This window comes from Carettochelys insculpta, chromosome 4, assembly GCF_033958435.1.
Source record: "Carettochelys insculpta isolate YL-2023 chromosome 4, ASM3395843v1, whole genome shotgun sequence".
Classification (NCBI taxonomy): Eukaryota; Metazoa; Chordata; order Testudines; family Carettochelyidae; genus Carettochelys; species Carettochelys insculpta.
The window spans coordinates 87,819,334-87,838,462 of record NC_134140.1 but is presented as its reverse complement, the minus strand read 5'-3'; the positions used below and the strand labels follow the sequence as shown (position 1 = coordinate 87,838,462).

The window sequence follows — 19,129 nt, the reverse complement described above, 5'->3', positions numbered from 1 at the left end:
CTATTCTCGCTGTCAGGAATGGTCTCCCTCATCTTACCCATCCTTTCATAAAAAGTCATCATTTGCTTTCCCTACACTTGCATATAATTTGCTTCTGTATCAATAAATGGCTAATCTCTTCCTGCTTTGCTTGGTACCCATAATCTTTCAAATGGTGTTTTTAATAGCCTAACCTTCTGTTTTTATGGTTTAATCTGCTACTAGGTAACTTGCCTTTTGTGACTTCACAATAGGAATTGTTCATTCTGTGATACTCTGAATGCGTAGCACAGACTTAGGAGCTGGGCGTAGCGGGGAAACAACAGCAACAACAAAAAAAAACAGTCCAACAAAACAGCTTTTCAAAAGTATTTAGCCAGATTCATTTGATGCAGAGAGGGAATTGTGCTCCTATTGTCAGAATAAAGTTGAGCCACAGTACTTTAGTTTTATCTGTTTGGATACAATCTAGGGTAAAATGATCACTAAATAAAATACACATTTTTCATAAAGAGTTATTGTCTTGACAGTTAATGAATCTGACATTAACCTGCATTGGTATTTGAGCTTAATTGTAGCTGGATGTATCAGCAGTTGCATTAATTTAAAATTATTATTGAACTGATAGGGGATCTGAATTACAATTTTGCCAGCGTGATAGTGGTATCAGGATTCTAACCATTACATCTTCTCAGAGAAGTTTCACTCTAACACACTAATTTGAATTAACTATTTGTTTTGCTCTTGAGATAGTTAAACAGGTAAATTGATCATATGAATTTGTCCCTGAAAGAAGCTGGATTCCTTTATTTGACCTTTTTATAATTATAATTAACTAATCTTTGGTCTATTTAAATGATGTATATATTTTAATATTTGGCTACATGTCTTTCATATGTGATCTTTAGCTTGAAATTAAACCTTTCTAATTCCAATTTTCTTCATATTTTGTAAACTCAAAATATTCGGTCTTTCTCTTAGATTGGCAGATACAAAGCACCTTTTCACCAGTTGAGAATATCATATGGAACTAACAAAGGGAAGAATTATACAGAAGAGGAGGATCGCTTTCTCATCTGTATGCTTCATAAGCTAGGGTTTGATAAAGAAAATGTATATGACGAATTAAGGCAGTGTATTCGAAACTCTCCCCAGTTCAGATTTGACTGGTTCCTTAAGTCTAGAACTGCAATGGTACGTGTCTGTTTTGATCTTTTTGATCACTGTTTTTATTCACAAGACATTTTGTCATTCACCTAATGTTTTTGTTTTTGGTTGTTGGTTGTTTTTAAAACCTGTGTAACAAACTCTACCGGGGGAGAACATTTTCATCGCCTTTGAAACGTTTAAGTTCTTATAGAGAGGTGATAACAGGCGGGGGGGTGTATAATGTGTGAATATATATGTTTTCACAATTGAAAATTGATGAATGAAATTTAGACAGTATGTTGCTATATGCAGCATCTGTAACTTAAAAAGGAATCATGACTTATAGTTTTGGTTGTAGAAATGTGTAAAACTTGTTTTTCAAAACGTGCAATAACAAGTATTGCCTTAGTTCATGAAATTATTTAATATAGACTTGCATAGTACAGAATGTCTTGAGTATTTAGGATCTTTGTCAGCTGAAAATGAAAGCAAAAGTACAAACAATTGGTTTGGTTTGATTTTAAACTGGCAAATAGAGATACCTCAGGGTTTTACTGTATTCCAAAGTTATGTGGTGTTCTGTGCCTTGCAACCCCTGTGTAACTCAAATTTTGCCTAAGTCAGGGGAGGGGGACTTCTCCCTCCTCTTCCAAGCCCCTGGGAGCCTGGAGCCAGGCGCAGAAGCACCTCGTCTCTTTCCAGGCTCCCACTCAGTGGTGGGGAGCCAGGTGCCAGGAGTGTTTAGCTCCCTGGGGCTGAGGGGCTTCCTGTCCTCCCCCGTTCTCCCCCTCTCCTCCTCTGAGCCCAGGAGCCAGGTACTACTGCGCCCGGCTCATGGGTGCCCGTGGGGCTCAGAGGAGATGGGAGGAGAGGAGGGAGGTGGTGGGGGAAGCCCTGGGAAGCAGGAAGTCAGGCGCAGCAGCAAGCAGTTGGGGAGCCAGGAAACTGATCAGGCGCTGCTGTGCGCGGCTCCCAGCTCTCTGGGGCTGTGAGGTGCTTTCTCCCTGCTCCTCCCAGCAACAGAAGCCTCCCCCCTGCGCCCTCCCCGCCACAGCTGGGGGAAGCGGGTGGCAGGAGTCCAGGATTTCAACATAGGTCAAAATCATAAAGGGATTTGGCTCCACTCTGGGTTTCAGTCAAGTCTTGTTTTGTTTTCAGACTAGATTAATTGATAGACTCAAGACTTTACTCTAAATACAGAAACCTGCCAAAATATAACAACTAAAATAGCATTAAAGTCTTGAATTTGTTTTTATAAGATGTTATGACCCCGCTTCCATCGTGTGAAGTTAATTTGAAAAATCATTTGTTTGAAGATGGGTACCATGTAGGTGGAATAATCAAATGGCTATCTTGTGTGTAACTCAGGAGCTACAGAGGAGATGCAATACCTTAATCACTTTGATTGAAAGAGAAAACATGGAATTGGAAGAAAAGGAGAAGGCAGAGAAGAAAAAACGTGGACCAAAGCCTTCTTCAGTGAGTTTTTATGCATTTTAAATCTATGTTCAAATGCTTGAGTGAAGAAAATTACTTAGTTATAGCTGCATCTCTGGTGTTCAAGAAGTATTGTCAATTGTCTGGAAACTACTGATTTGTGAAGAGCAGCGCGTGAAGTGTTGTTCTGTGGTTCCACCTACTTAATGATTTTTCCATGTTAATTACCAAAAAATTAATATTTTACAAACCAATGTGCTTGGAAGTTGGAGTACTAAAGCCATACTTATACACCTAAATAAGTGAATTGCAAAGGTCTAAGCTTTTTATTTTAGACACCTGGAAAATTAAACTAAGATTTTAAAATCCAGCTACAGACCTAGAATACAACTTGGGATCTGGAACTGAGCTCTCTTAACTTCTTGTGGCAGTGACAATAGATACTACAATCAAATTTGGTTGACAGTTTTATGGATTCAAAAAGCAAAATAAAATAAAGCCCCATTTTCCCGTGTTTATATTTTGTTTGCAATGCTTTGCTGTATTTTAAGCTTGTTTTACTGAATTAACTTAAGATTGAAAGGATGCAGATGCTAAGAAAAACATTGCCATTTTAACTGGGCTTGCAACCATTCTTTACCCATTTCTTATCACTAGCATTTCTGTGCTAAGCAGTGCAAGTGGAAAAAGTTATTTGCGTCTTTTTTTTTTCATAGTCTCCAAACTGTTTTACTCACTTCACTGTAGCTAATGCAGAAATATGGGGAAGATCTGACCTAGATTTCAATTCAAAATGCAAGTCCCATTCAGGGCATAGGTCAACAGGATAATTCTGACTTTCAGGATTGACCCTTCTGTGAGTGTGACAGAATGTGGAATATCAGCAAACATTGAAGAGTTGTAGAACGTTTACCTTTTATAGACGTCTTTAAGGCTACAGCTGATGGAGTAGAGAGCGAGCCATGGAATGTAGTTTTGACACTTTGAAGTCTAATAATCCCTGTTAATATATTGGCTGTTCACTTCTAGAAAAAATAAGTGTGCTCTCCAGCATAAACAAGGTCTAAATAGGGAGATTTTTTTTGTTCTAAAATAGCGACCCATATTTTTATCTATATTTTACAGGCACAGAAGCGTAAAATGGATGGTACCCCTGATGGTCGAGGAAGAAAAAAGAAGTTAAAGCTGTGAATGCTGAAATTTTGTAATCACTAAATTTTAAAAAGTAGTTCTTTAATTTACGGGTCTTCATAAGATGTACTGTACAATGCTCAACTATTATGTCATTAAAGGACATCAGGTTCATCTGTTTACTGAACTAGAAACATAGTACTTAAAGTAGTTTCACTTTTTTAAATGCAACAGCTGTGCTGAACTTTTTTTTACCATTCAAGTAATAAAATAGGCTTCATTTATTAATAAAAATGTTTCAGTTGACTTTCTTTTAAACAGCTCTAGTTGAAAGCTAGTGAATGTTTGAGAGCTCCTGGTTTATTTAGAGTCCTGTAATTTCAAATGTAGTTCACTTTTATACAGACCTTAATTACAAGAAGGTTTTGTGGCTAGTTCCCCCTCGGTGGTTGACATTCGTGCGGTAATTGGAGCAACTGTTCACGTGCCTGTTAAGCTCTCTTCAATGGAATAGGTAGTCTCCTTTCTGAAGGAACGCTGTTGTGTCCATCAACTTTTTTGGCCTCTAGGTTTTCTTTCTGCACACGGGGCTGAGTAAAAAGGTCTTGCACTTTTCCAAACAGAGAGCCATTTTAAAAAATTGTACCCAATTCATACAAGCAAGATATGAGAGGGGAAGCACTAATGTGGTCCAGAATGATAAAGCAGAAAACTTTCTTTTCTTTTGAATTGGCTTTTTGTAGAACGTAAACACCAGAGAACTTACCTGCAGAGAGGAGAAGATGATAAACTGAAGCCTTGAGAACCAGGCTGCTTTGCTAAAGGAAAAGCATCTGCATGATCAGTAGCTAACTTAGCATGAAACTTCGTTACCAAACACTTCTGCATCGGTCTCTGGTTGAGCTTTATCCTGGAGGACATCAAACATTGCCAGATTACTTGCCCTTTTCCAAGTTTCTTTTCCTTTGACTATTTGGCTGCAGCAAGCCATATCTCTGAATAATACAGAAAGACAATTCCTGTAGACTATTTTCAGTGTCTGAGAGTTACATGCTGCTTTTATTGCTGGGAGTGATTCTGGACTCATGAAAGATCAAAGCGCTTTTTGCAAGCATAGGTTGGTAAAGGCGGCTTATTTCTGACTGATAGGCAGCAACCACAAAGCTGGTATTGTCTCTGGGAAGTGGTGGCACCTGGCTATTAACATGGAGATTGTAGTTCCTGGGGCTGGGATGAGATATAAGAGATACTGCTGTAAGTGAGACACTGTTACTTTGACTTGAGAAGCCTACAATCCTGGAGGCTCTAACTTACCTCTTTCTGCCTGTGGCCCTGTTTACCAAAACCTTCAGTTTCCTCTTATTCTCTTTCTCTTAAGATGGAAATCCACGCATCACTCATTTGCACTATTGCCATAAATGTGGGTCTCAGCTTTTTGTCCTGTGGCTCTACTTAATTACCAAAGTACAACACTAAAAGAGAAGTCTAGGGTTAAGTCAAACTGCAGGTTGTACATGCCAATGATCTTTATTGCCTCAAAGCATCTAAACGTTGTCCAAGTTCGTAGCAGTTTTTATGGCAGTGGAGCTTCTTTCCAGTAGCGTTTACCAGTCTGTATTATTGGAGGCAAATGATTACTGCAGTGTAGAGGAATTAGGTGGTATCAATTCAAGTATTTGTGAGCCCTCTTAGACTGCAATCCACAAAGGCAGCACAGTAGGTGGGGAGCTGCCTGAGCTAGCTGAGAGGATACACTTGCACAGTGCAGAGGATTGCGTGATAAGTACCTAAGTCTGGACTTCACAGAAGTGTTATTTACTCCTTCATATAATCCAAGAACTAGGAATCACTCAGTGAAATGAATAGGCAGCAGGTTTAAAACAAACCACAGAAGTCTTGGTCACACAATGCACAGTCAGCCAATGGAACTTGTTGCCAGAAGGTGTTGTGAAGGCAAAATTATAATGGGGTTCAAAAAAAGAACTAGACAAATTTCTGGAGGAATGGTCCATCGGTGACTACTAGCCAGAATGGGCAGAGATGCAAAAACATGGTCTGAGTGTTCTGGCCTCTGCTTGACAGAACCTGGAAGTGGTTAAACCAGATGGATCACTTAATTTTCTGTTCTGTCCACTTCCTTTGAGGCACCTGGCGTTGGCCATTGTCAGACAACAGGATACTGGACTAGATGGTGATGAAGATGACAATCACTGGTTACCAAGTGTGACAGTCTTCCCTGGGAGTTTTGGATTCTCAAGTAGCTGATAAGGCCTATCCCTTGAACCCCAAGTTGTATTACAGTGAGGACAGATGTTTCCAGATACAGCAGGAGAATGTTGACCATGATTGAAAGCCAGTTTCTCCTTCCTCCTGTGCATCTTGTCCTCCTGTGCTTGTCTGCAGGCAAGTTCAAATTTCAGGGGACCATGGTGTAGTACTTTTCTCCATTTTGACCAACCCTGGGTGAGTGTCTCCCAAGTGTCAATGTTAGTATTGCACTTCTTGAAGTTATCTTTCAGCAAGTCCTTTATAATGCTTCCATTGTTCTTCTACATTATGGTTCTCTTCTTACAGGTTTCAGACCCATACAACAAAGTTGAGAGAATAACTGCTTGACAAACAAGAAGCATGGTGTCTCGTTTCATGTCACAATCTTCAAAAATCCTGTGTTGTCAATGAGCAAAGGCTGCACTGGCACAGCTCAGAAGGTGCAAGATTTCTGCATCAATATCTGCCTTGGATGAGAGATGACTTCCCAGGTGGAGGAAATGGTTGACACTCTTCAGTATTTCTTCACTGATCATAACTTGGGGAGGGCTGATGGTGCACTTTGGTTTTCTTGATGTCATGTGAGACCAAGACATGTAAGCATTGGCAAACATGTTCAGGATAGTTTGAAGAGCTTTCTCAAGAGTGGACAAAAACTGCATTGTCATCAGCATACTGAGGCTCCATGGTAGATGTGGTGGAAATACTATCCTCAGGTTTCAGCTTCTGAAGCGTGAATAGCTTTCCATCCATTCTATGAATGATTTAAATGCCAGCTTGGGAGCTTCCTAGCAATTAAGTAAAGAATGACTACAATAAAAAACTCTATACATGGTTGGGGCAATAATGCAGCCCTGTTTGACTCCTGTTTGTACTTTGAAATGGGCTAGATGGACCATTGAGTTGATCCATTATAGCCATTCTTATGTTATGTTTGCTCGTCAGGAGAAGTGTTGATTTCAACAGAGCTGTTGGATGGCATTTATAGCTGCCCTTCTTTGATAGTAATGCTACCATCGTCTGACCTCCACTGGGATCAATATCCTGACACAGGGCTTTTTTGCTGGCAGAATGCCATGGAAGGGCATTCCACCACCTTTTTTGCTGGCACCAGTACCTCCATTTTTAAAGTTGTGAGCCGTGTGTGGCTCTTTAAGGAGCCGATATGCAGCTTGGGGTTCCTGCTGATACTTCTGCCACCAGCTCCGCTCATGTCCAGCTCACAGTGCCCTGGCATGCTGAAGCAAGGACTCAGCTGAATTGGTTTAATGGACAGCCGTTAAACCAATTAAGTTGAGTCCTTGCTTCATCCACTATAAAAAGCGGGTGGCCGGTGAAGAAACAGGTGGAGCTCCTTCCTGCAAAGGTGAGTCAGTGCTGGAGGGAGGGTGGTTTGCGGTTGTGGGGGGGATGGGGTTAGAGGGGAGGCTGGGGGTGCCTGGCTCTGCGGGAGGGGAAGGGAATGGGTTAAGAGCGTGGGGCTGGGGGTGAGATGGGGCATGGTGGGTCCACAACACAGCTGTTCCTCCACCTCACCCGGAGACAATGAAGGAACTGATAACATGAAGCACATTTTGAAAGTCTTATGATCTACCATAGCTGAGTTTTATATATTTTTTTTTTTTTTGTCCTCCAATGCCAGTGTTGTAGGGATAAAATAGTCATTACATATTTTAGGTGGTTTTTACATATTAATGTATGGTTTGTCCGGATCACTTTCCATCAGAGAAGTGGTCTAAGACCATTATTTTGAATTATTTTCATTAAAACTGAACACCCTAACCCCTATAAGGAATCATCAGACTTGAGTTCCAGCAGTTTGGGGCTGCAGTAGGTGGGATTATGCCTGGAGTGTGGGAGGGGGTCGTTGGAGCTTGAGTTCCGGCAGGGGGCGGGGGTTGGGACTTGAGTTCCACCACCTTGTTTTCTAGAGGGAGGGGGAGAAAGCACTGCCCTGCCACACATCTAAAGTGCAGGGAGTGAGGAAAATAGAAAGGAACATAAACGCTCCCAAATTAAGTGTCATAATGTAGTAAGAAAAGCCAAAAAAGATTTTGAGGAACAGCTAGCCAAAAATTCAAAAAAGATAGTAAAATGTTTTTTAAATACATTAGAAGCAGGAAGCCTGCTAAAAAGGCAGTGGGGCCCTTGGACAATAGATATAAAAGGAGCAATCAAGGAAGACAGTGCCATTGCGGAGCGATTAAATGATTTCTTTGCTTCAGTCTTCATGGCTGAGGATGTTACAGAGGTTCCTAAATCTGAGCCAGCCTTTTTAGGTGACAAATCTGAGGAACTCTGCCAGATTGAAGTGACATTAGAGGAGGTTTTGGAGTTAATTGATAAGCTGAATAGTAACAAGTCTCCAGGACCAGACGGTATTCACCCAAGGGTTCTGAAAGAACTCAAATGTGAAATTGCGGAGTTATTAACAGTGGTTTGTAACCTATCCTTTAAATCCGCTTCGGTACCCAGTGACTGGAAGACGGCCAATATAACGCCAATACTTAAAAAAGGCTCCAGAGGAGACACTGGCAATTATAGACCGATAAGTCTAACATCAGTACCAGGCAAATTAGTAGAAACAAAAGTAAAGAATAAAATTGCAAGGCATGTAGAAGAGCACGAATTGTTGGGCAAAAGTCAGCATGGATTCTGCAGAGGGAAGTCATGTCTAACTAATCTATTAGAATTCTTTGAAGGGGTTAATATACATGCGGACAAGGGGCACCCAGTGGACATAATATACCTAGATTTCCAGAAAGCCTTTGACACGGTCCCACACCAAAGGCTTTTATGTAAATTAGGCGATCATGGGATAGGAGGAAAGATCCTTTCCTGGATCAGGAATTGGTTAAAAGACAGAAAACAAAGGGTGGGAATAAATGGTAAATTTTCACAATGGAGGGGGGTAACTAGTGGTGTTCCCCAGGGGTCAGTCCTGGGACCGATCCTGTTCAACTTGTTCATCAATGATCTAGAAAATGAGGTAAGCAATGAGGTGGCAAAGTTTGCAGATGACACCAAGTTGTTCAGGACAGTCAAAAGCAAAAGGGATTGTGAAGAACTACAAAAAGATCTCAGCAAACTGAGTGATTGGGCAGCAAAATGGCAAATGAAATTTAATGTGGGTAAGTGTAAGGTAATGCACATTGGAAAAAAATAACCCAAATTACACGTACAACATGATGGGGTCAAATTTAGCTACAGCAGATCAGGAAAGGGATCTTGGAGTTATAGTGGATAGTTCTCTAAGACATCCATGCAGTGTGCAGCGGCAATTAGTAAAGCAAATAGGATGTTAGGAATTATTAAAAAAGGATAGATAATAAGACAAAAGATATCATACTTCCCCTATATAAAACTATGGTACACCCACATCTTGAGTACTGTGTGCAGATGTGGTCTCCTCATCTCAAAAAAGATATATTGGCATTAGAAAAGGTTCAGAAAAGGGCGACTAAGATGATTAGGGGTTTGGAACGGGTCCCATATGGGGAGAGGCTAGAGAGACTGGGACTTTTCAGTCTAGAAAAGAGGCGATTGTGGAGCGATATGATAGAGGTATATAAAATCATGAATGGTGTGGAGAAAGTGAATATAGAAAAATTATTTACCTTTTCCCATAATACAAGAACTAGGGGACACCAAATGAAATTGATGGGTAGTAGGTTCAAAACTAATAAAAGGAAATTTTTCTTCACACAGCGCACAGTCAACCTGTGGAACTCCTTGCCGGAGGAGGCTGTGAAGGCCAGGACTCTATTAGGGTTTAAAAAAGAGCTCAATAAATTTTTGCAGGTTAGGTCCATAAATGGCTATTAGCCAGGGGTAAAGTATGGTGCCCTAGCCTTCAGTACAAGGGCAGGAGATGGATGGCAGGAGATAAATCACTTGATCATTGCCTTTTGTTCTTCTCTGGGGCACCTGGCATTGGCCACTGTCGGCAGACAGGATACTGGGCTGGATGGACCTTTGGTCTGACCCAGTATGGCCATTCTTATGTTCTTATGAGTTGTTTGTAATTTGGGAACAGGGACAGTGGAGTTGAAATATCTGCCGTGCATGCGCACATAGGTGCTGAGTGAGTAGCTCACCATTTCTTTTCTGCAAACGTTGACTTTGCATGTGTTTGAGTTCCTTGTGTGTTTCATTCATGGAGAGAAAAACATGCCAAGAGAATATATGTAGGCATAGCTATTTTAAAATATATCATACTGAACATAGGGCAGACTGTACATTCATACAATCCTGGACATTTGATGTGCCAGCTATAGGACTAGTCATGCCATGTTTTCCTCAAGGAATTCCCCCTATGTTAAAGGGATGGGTGGGAAGCTGCTGTCTACCATCTGTGAAGTTCCTTCTTGTAAAAAGCATTCTTAGGACTGGAGTCTTTGAATCCTTCTACTAGGGCACAGGATCTGGCCCCTTTTGAATCAGAAATCTGATTTTAAGAGTTATGCTTATGCTATTAGAAAACAGAAATATACCATGCAGTGTGGGGGTGCTGGTGGCAGTCAAAATGAGCACAGTTTGAATGTTTAAAACATGCAATGAACTGGTTTTGAACAATTTACAGAAACACATCTGTTTGTGAAATATTTTTCAAAATTAATACCGAAAATTGTAATCAGAAGAGGCTAGTTTTGTCAGATAATGTGTTCTTTCAGGTATTCTCAGCTATACACAGTAATGACTCAAGATGGGCAATCCAGTGTATTCAAATGAGAATCAGGTGGAAATCACTTGAACATTTTCTAAATGTTTATCAAGATTGCATTCAGTTTCCTGTTTTTCTGTTTCTTGAATTCTATCATTTCCTGGTTCTGGTTGGATTCTTGGGCCTAAAAGTTATGGAATATCACAGGAAGTCACTTAACAGCTCATTTGCCTTGTGAGATAACTTCTAATGATTCTTTCCGCTGCTGGTGCTCTGGGAGGCTGGCCTGAATGTGTTCAGAGCTGTGGGAGAAAGAAGCCAAGCCAAGTTGGGCTCTCCAGCTGCTGTTGCTCCCACATCCAGGAAACTGGGGGCTGTCTTACAGATATGAGAAGGAAGAATGTAGCCTTTAAAGATCTCCCTGAATGATAGCTATGGACTCTGGAATATGTGCAATGCAGGGTGCAAGGAAAGAGGGTGATGCAGTTTCCACTGTCCTCACTGCTCTGTGCACTCTGAACTATTATTGTTTTCTCCGCCCCCACAGCATGGGAATCCCCAACCTAAGTTGCACAGGATGTGGTGGTGTTTCATGAGATACCTTTCCAAGTTGCTACTGTACCAATGCCTGGAACACTGTTGCTAGAGCTATACCTACTTGCATGAAAAGTAAAAGTGGTGTGATTAAATGTCCTATGACACTTTTAATGGCACAGTCTGGGGTGTTGCCATTCAACTCCAACTCCACTACTATAATGAATTCTGTCTACTTATGTTACCCAATATAGAGCCAAATCTGTACAGCACTGCCGCAATAGGACTAGTGTCTCTAGGTGTTACATTAAGAAAATACAAGCCTATTTTTGTGCATGCAGTTCTTTGCAATGACGTGCTTGGTATCTAAATAGATATTGCACCTACAACTTGGGTGCCTGAACATTTTAGATTATTTTAATTGAGCATGGATTTATTTAACTGTTTGAAATATATTGCCAGAACAATTCAGTTTATTAGCTATGGATGCTGTGTTTATGGCTAAGACATTTTTGTCTTGGATTTAGGATCTGGATTCTAATCCTAGGACTATGCCAGACTTCCTGAATGACCTTGCACAAGGCACAAGGATGTCTACACTGCAACTGGAGGTGATCTTCCCAGCACAGGTAGATGGACATATGCTTCCTTCATTCAAGTTCCCATGCTAAAAATCACAGTGAGGCTATTGCAGCATGGTAATGGAATAGGTTAACCACCCACGTACAAGCCTGCTCAGCCCGTCATCTGCCAAGTGATTGTGTCTCTTCTGTGTGTTTTTATGAGGTGCAGTCCCATTCTAGGCACATCACGTTTTCCTGGCTCAGCCAAACCCTTATGTTGCTTCGAGTTAGGACAAGAGAAAAGTTGGTGTTCTAGTTCTTACCGTTTAGGGAGGGGTTCTTGAACAGACAAACTCTAAAATATATCAAGGGTAGATGTGTTTTATTCATATTATATTTGTGAACCACTTATGATAGGGGAAGATGGTTGGTGCAGGAACAGTTACAGATGCTAAAATATGCTTTATCCTGCTGGGGCCCATTAACTGGCACAGAGAAAACAAACTTGCTTTTAGCAACAATTTTATACCACTAACTGTGAGAACTGCATGTTTGTGAGTGATAAACTGACATTCCAAATTAAAAACCTGATCAAATAAAACTGGTGGACGGTGACTAAATGGTTATGGTCTAGCTTTCTTCCTGAAGACCCTTCCAGCTCTACCAAATGTATCATTCTTAAGAGGATCCAGTGGTTAGGCACATTGTAAATGTTGTAGTCTGTAACAGTAAGACCAAAGTACTATTTTAAGAGCATTTTTTGGGGATAGTGTTATTTCTAAATAAGCTCTTCTGGACTTGGCTGCACAATAGTTGCTATTTTGGGATGCAAATGTATCCCAAAATAGCATCTCTGTGGCTAAACACCGCTCTTGAAATATGCTATTTTGAGCACAGTATTCTGGTTCTGCTGCCCATCATCATACGAGGCATAGTGGCAATGTCAAAATAGCCACTTATTTCAAACTTGGATACCATGAAGACAGCACCAAGTTTGAAATAATTTAGCTTGAAATTATGCAATTTGCACAATGCAAATTGCGTAAGTTACTTTGAGTTACACCTACAGTGTAGCTGTAGCCTAAGTCTTCTGAAACACACTAACTTCTAACACATCTTTACAAAATCCTCTCTATTGAAAATTCTGCATTGAAGAATTGACAGCACTTTTCAGTAGATGCTGCCCTCTAGTGTATTTCGTTTAACCTTAGCTTTTAATTTTTGTTGTAGATCATGGGTAACCAAGTTTGATTAAAATTAAACTTTAAGCTTGGTTTTCTTGAAGGTTTTTTTTAAAAAATAGTCTCAGGTGAATGTTTAATTTATCAAGCTTCTGTTCATAAAGGAATACTCAGCAAGAGACAAATAAATGCTATATATGAAGATAAGAATTAGATGGAATAACATCAGGGATCAAAGTGTAAGAAAGCATGTTTATCCTATAATTAGTGTCAGAATTCTTTCTCCTCGAACATCTAAAGTTGGTTAAACTTTTTATTTGTCAAAAATGCTATCATGTCAAAAACGAGACTGACCCCAAGAACATGCTCGAAATGTCAAAATTTCATTTCAGAAATAAGTGAAAAGCATTTTGATATAATCAAAATAGGCCATTTTGTTGTTCTTGAAATGATTGATTTTTCATTTCCATTCTACAAAATTAATTCAAAAACCAAAAAAAGCTGTTGATTAACACACAAGGAAATGTAATTTTCCAGTATATTTTAAAATGTTGGTTTTGTTTGAATTCAAAACTAAATTTCCAAACTGCAGAATTTCCAGGCAAGAATTCCAGTTCTCACACTCATCTAGTAACATCCTTTTGAAAAGACCAACTTTTTTAGGATTAAGGCATCAAGGTATATTATTTATGCAATGGGTAACTGAACCAAGTTACAAAAATACTAGAATATGCTAGAGTGTATATTTGTAGATAACTGAATGTTAGATACATTAACTTGATATTTTAGTGGGCAGGCTACAGGGATATGTATGTGCATGTTCATCTGGTGTATGGAGATAGCCACATGTGGCTATGCTTGGAAAGAAGCTGCAGCTGTAATAATCTTGAGCTGTGATCTAATCAATGTGCATAAATTAAACAGTCAGGCCAAGTTAACAATGGCAGTTAAAACACTCTGGCTACGTCTACACATGGCAAACAGGCTCTCATTCAGTCCTGATTATGTGGGGGGATAAGAGAAGCTGTTTTTCTTGTAAGTACCTGCAAGCCTCTTAGTGCTATTAGCCCAGTATCTGCTGTTAGAAGAGAAGTTTCTGCAAAAGAGGCAGTGAGGCAGGTGGAAGGGGGATTTTTTGATAACCAAACGAGTACAAAACCTCTCTCATTTGGAGTGACTTAATTGCTTAAATTATGAAAGATAACAGTACAAAGCCTGCCCCTGTTCTCATGGACACAAGGAACCCAGTTCTCTTCTCCATTTTGTCCGTGTTCCACTCTTGTGATGCAAAGAGGAGGGAGTCGAAAGGTAGCTCTGCTGTTTGAAGCTATTTCCAGCAAGTGAGAATACACAGAGGATACTGAGCCAGCTTCTCTGCTACTCTCTTCATAGCCTGCTGCTCAGGCAGGAAGAGTGAGCAAGCAGGATTACATTCTGGCTAGTCGCAGCTAATTGACAGCTTTCTGGGGAACTATTATCAGCTGGTGTAAGTTAGAGCAGCTCTGGTAGGCCACGGCAGAGATTGGGAAACCATACTCCACATAAGCCACCGAAAGCTTATGCTCCAAAATATTTGTCAGTCTATAAGGTGCCACAAGACTTGTTGTTCTCGAAGCTACAGACTAACGCGGCTACCTCTCTGATACATACTCCACTGGGCATGGTGGAATCGCTTGCATGAGAGAGGCAAACAGGTTTTGGCCCGATCTCTTTGTCATGATGATGGAGTGCTTGTAAAACAGAGTGCCAAAATGACACAGGTCCATCACAATCTTAAAAAAAGGTAAAGGCTTTATGCGTAATCGATACAGGTTTAACAGCCAGAAGAAGCTATGATAGAAACAGGGAAGATAAAACAAACCCTGTTCTTATGACACTTCTAGGGTTACACGACCACATCTAGTGTATTTTCCATGCTAAACTAGCAATAATGCAACGCGGTCCAAATCATTCCTGAACCGTTGTATCCTGTATATTTTGTAACTGTGAAGGAGCAGACTTCCTCTGGGCATGCCTGCTTTTGGATGGCTGTGGTATTGTTGTCTCTCCTCATTAAGGCTATGTCTACATGAGAGGCTTTTGTTGGGGAAAAACTGCGGAGTGTCTCCACACAAAATGTGTTTTGTCAACAGTCTATCAACAAAACCTGGCGCATCCGCTGGCAGCGTGATACCTCTCTGCTTTTGGGCATAACGCCTTTGTTGATTAGTATTTTGTTTGATAAAAATGCCTTGTAGACTCTGGGGCCTGTTTTGTCAACAGAGGGTGTCTTCCGTGATTCTGGCCAGCTGGAGCCGGGAAGCACCCCCTCCACCACAAGCAGGGATCTATGGTCCATGCTGCCAAATGCTTTTAAAGGCACAGGCAGCCCCAGAAACCATGTGTCAGGGAGCTGAGGGTATGCCTGCACTCCCATGGCACACCTGCACCCTCGTGGGATGGTGGGGAGGGCTCCCTGGACTCACCCAGGGGTTCGAGAAGCGGGCCTCCTTGTGGTCCAGCCAGGAGATCCAGGACCTGATGGCCCTCGCCAAGGAAGCCACCCTCCTTGACCCCACAGCAAAGCTCTGGAACACTCCTGGCTCCACTCACCTTCCAAGAACCCTGACAGAGTGTGGCCACCTCTCCTGCACCCTCAAGCACTTGTGGGCAAAATGCAAAGAACTCCACCAGGGCTACGTATGGGCCTGGGATGAACATCGGAGGTTGGGGACGTTGATGACCAGCTGCCCTTATTACGGGGAGCCAGACCAGTTCCTGGGAGGTGATAATGCCGCCCACAGCCACGAGACCCTGGGCACTGGGGAGCAGGCCTTCCCAATGCAGCCAGTGCCCCAGCGTGAGCCAATGGATGACCAGCCTTAGACACAGAGTCCAGCCTGGAGACCCTAGTAATTGCCCTGGAGTTGGGCCTCTCTAGTGTGATGACCTCAGCATGGGCATCTGTGGACCTGTTCAGGGGACTTTCTGGTGAGTACCCCATGGGTCACACATGGGTCCGGGGCTGGGGCGGGAGGGTGGCACAGACAGGACATGTTGTGGACCTTGCCAGGATGGCTCGGGCAAGAACCCATGCCATTGGCCTGGCACGTGTACACGACAGTGCGTCCCACCTGGACTCTGCGGGCAGCCCCTGGGCTTCGGAGTTAGTCCACTGCCAGTGCCACCAAAGACCACATGAGCCCCAGGGACTTGGGGAAGGGCCTGCCCCAGCCATGGCTGGGAGCAGACCAGCCGCACAGTTGATGACCCGAGCCTGGACATGCCACTGAGGACCTTAGAGCCTCCACTAGTGGTCATATCCACAGCCGACAGGCAGCACCAATGGCCACATGCATGTGTGTTGGAGGGCCTGGAGGTGCCTGGCTCACCTGCTACCCGCGCAGGGACCCCTGTGTGGCTGGTGGTGCCCCCTGGGCTGCTAGCCCATTGGGTGGGGGTGGGGTTAGGGTTAGGGACAGCCTGGTCCCCAGGATCCCAGTTCAGTAGAGCCCCCCATGCAGGGGGCACAGGCACTCTCACCCAGTATAGCACCACACCATGACTAGGGAGGGGTACCAGGCCCCAGGGGCTGTGCTTGTGGGAAGGACTCACCATCCATGGCCCTAGCCACTTCCCTTTCCACCACCACCATTGATCCCTCCCCCTAGCCCTGTCCCTGCTCCCCCAGAGCCCATGTCTCAAGTGTCGCTGCAGGTTCTGCAGCATTGGGCACTGGTCCTGGCTGGTGCACTGCCCCGTCGCTCCCCCTGCCCCTCTGCTTCCTCCACTGAGCCCCTCCCACTGCCATACCTCCCTGTGCCCCTGGCCCCATCACAGCTCTGATGGGGACCCCGGGTTGGGAGGGGAGCCTGTGGCTTGTGTTCCTCCACCTCCTCCATGGACTACTCTGCCCCCCAGGACCCTTCTCCAAGTTGAGATGTCCCCTCTCATTCTAAGCCCCTGCCTCTGTATAGTCAAGTTGCACAGTGTACATAGTTGTTTTTCTAATCTTTATTGTATATATACAGTTCTATTTTGTTTCGTAGAGGGGTTTTGGAGCACCACCTTCATGTTCCTCCTTGTTGGGTGGTGGCTGGGGGTGCAGAAAGGGGTACTGGGGAGGAAGGGGGGGGGTAGGACAGTGGGCTTGGGGTGCCCTGGGGAGGGTCAGTGGTGGCCATGGGCAGCCATGGGTGGAGTTCTCCTCTAAGGCCGCCTGGATGTGCACCCCATCCCCATGTGCTTGGGAGCTGCGCCCGGGTGCTTGTAGCACCTCTGCAGTCCACTGCTCACCCCTGTAGGAAGCCCTCTCCCTTCCGCTCCACTATGTTTATGGAGGGCAGAGCATGGTGCCACCATGTGGAGGACTTTCCGCTCCCCTATGTCCAGCTGTGCCAGGAGGCACTGGAACCTCCCCTTCAAGCTCCCAAAGGTGCAGTCCACTGGGTTGCATGCCCAGGGGAGGCATGTGTTAAAAATTTCCTGGATAGAGTCCAGGTGCCTGGTGTGGGTCCTCATGAGCCATGGCATGAGTGGGTAGGCCACATCCCCCATCATGCACAATGGCATGTCTGCATCCCCCATGGCCAGCTCCTGGCGTGAGATGCGGGTTCCTGCCCCGCCATCCTCCAGCACAGGCTGGAGTTCTGACATAAACATCCAGGAACTGTCCGCAGTGGTTCACCAGGGCCTGCATGATGATGGAGCTATAGCACTTTTGTCTGGGGCTCAGATGGGGATGCGTGTTCCATCCAGTGCCCCAAAACAGTTGGTGAAGCTGAGGGCATCGAAGCTGGCCAATGACAGCAGTCAAGTTGGCGATGTGGATGAACATCCAGAGCAGAATCATGTTAATGGCACTCTCCACCTGTGAAGGGAGGGGACCAGACACACCCATGAGAGACTAGGGGGATAGCGCCCCTGGACCTGGCTGACCTCCACAACCACCCCCTCTCCCCCCGGTTCCCCCCTACCCCTCTTTTCTCATCTGTCCCCCTCCCACCTCCCCCATGCAGGGCCTGTGGGCCAAGAGAGCGCTTCACCTGCATAAGTACAGCCCCGATGGTAGCCCATGGAGCAGTAGCTGTTAGGGTGGCCAGCTTCCACAGGTTGATTGCAACCTGCTTCTCAAATGGGATGTTGTGCAGGGGTTGGGGGGGCACCTTGTTGCTGTCCTGTTGTTGGAGGGCAGAGGCGAGCCAGGTGCAGAGCTTGAAAAAGGTCTCCTTGTACATCTGGAAGTTCTGCATCCACTGGTGGTCTTGCTATTGCCCCATGACCAGCTGGTCCCACCAGTCAGAGCTGGTGGGGAACAGCCCTACCTGCCTGAGCTCCTGGGTAGGGGCAAGGGCAGCTGGGGCACTGGGACACCATGGTTGTGCTCTGCAGGTCACCTCTCAGGGTCGTCTCCCCAGAGGCATTGGAAGGTGGCCATCAGGAACAGAGGCAGACCCAGCAGGAGCTGGTTCTTGGTCCAGGGCAAGCCTGGGGGCTGCTCTAGCAAGCCAGCAATTTGGAAAGTACTCAGTCTTTTACAAACAGCAATGGAGCCCTACAGCAGCTTTGCTTTCCCTCTAGGAAGCAGGCAGATCTGAGCCTTTAAGGGCAAGTTGGCGGGGCCCATGGTCCCAGAAGGGCTTTCCGTCCATGCGTGCCTGCCTTCCAGGGTTTCGGGGCCAGTTCTGTCGACGAAGTGGCCAGAACATGTGGTTGTTTTCTGTCGCCAGAGTGGATCAAAAGATCGATCCGCTTTTGTATGTAGACGCAATCTGTCGACAGGTTGTGTTAGGAAATCCCTTCTCATAGACACTTCTGTTGATGCTTCCGATGTGGACACATCTCTCATGTCCCCCGCTGTCAGTCGTTCTGAAGAAGCAGTGATCTGCCGCTTCTTCTGGCAGCCTCAGGCCAGATCATGTATAGTCCATCCCTGTGTTCCCAGGGAGGGGAAGGTTGGGGGAGGAGAGTCCAATAACCTAAACTCAGAAAAACAGAACTTTTGCCCCAATCCAAGCTAACTCCTGCTCAAATTCTTCACCCATTTGTATATTCTTCAGCATTGGGCTTCTGCTTCTGTGGAGACTAACAACCTGTCCCCCAGCCCTTTCTTTCAGCAGACCCAGCTCCAAATTCAGTAGTTCTTCTCCCCCTTGTGTCAGGGTGCTTCCACTCCACTTATTTCTGGTGGGCTAGGAGGGGAACCCACACACTTCCTCTCCTCCAAGTGCCAGTCCAGGGACCTG

The 19,129-nt window shown here is 44.2% G+C and overlaps 1 protein-coding gene across 1 annotated transcript in view; it reads left to right on the top strand.

Moving 5' to 3' along the window:
- SMARCA5 (SNF2 related chromatin remodeling ATPase 5) overlaps positions 1-3,990 on the top strand; it is a 47,480-nt gene extending 43,490 nt beyond the window's left edge. Inside the window, exons 22-24 of the mRNA XM_074993263.1 lie at positions 961-1,173; positions 2,497-2,607; positions 3,691-3,990. Coding sequence (XP_074849364.1) covers positions 961-1,173; positions 2,497-2,607; positions 3,691-3,756 — 390 coding nt within the window. The 3' untranslated portion in view covers positions 3,757-3,990. The remainder of the gene's footprint in view (positions 1-960; positions 1,174-2,496; positions 2,608-3,690) is intronic.
- Positions 3,991-19,129: the final 15,139 nt, after the last annotated feature.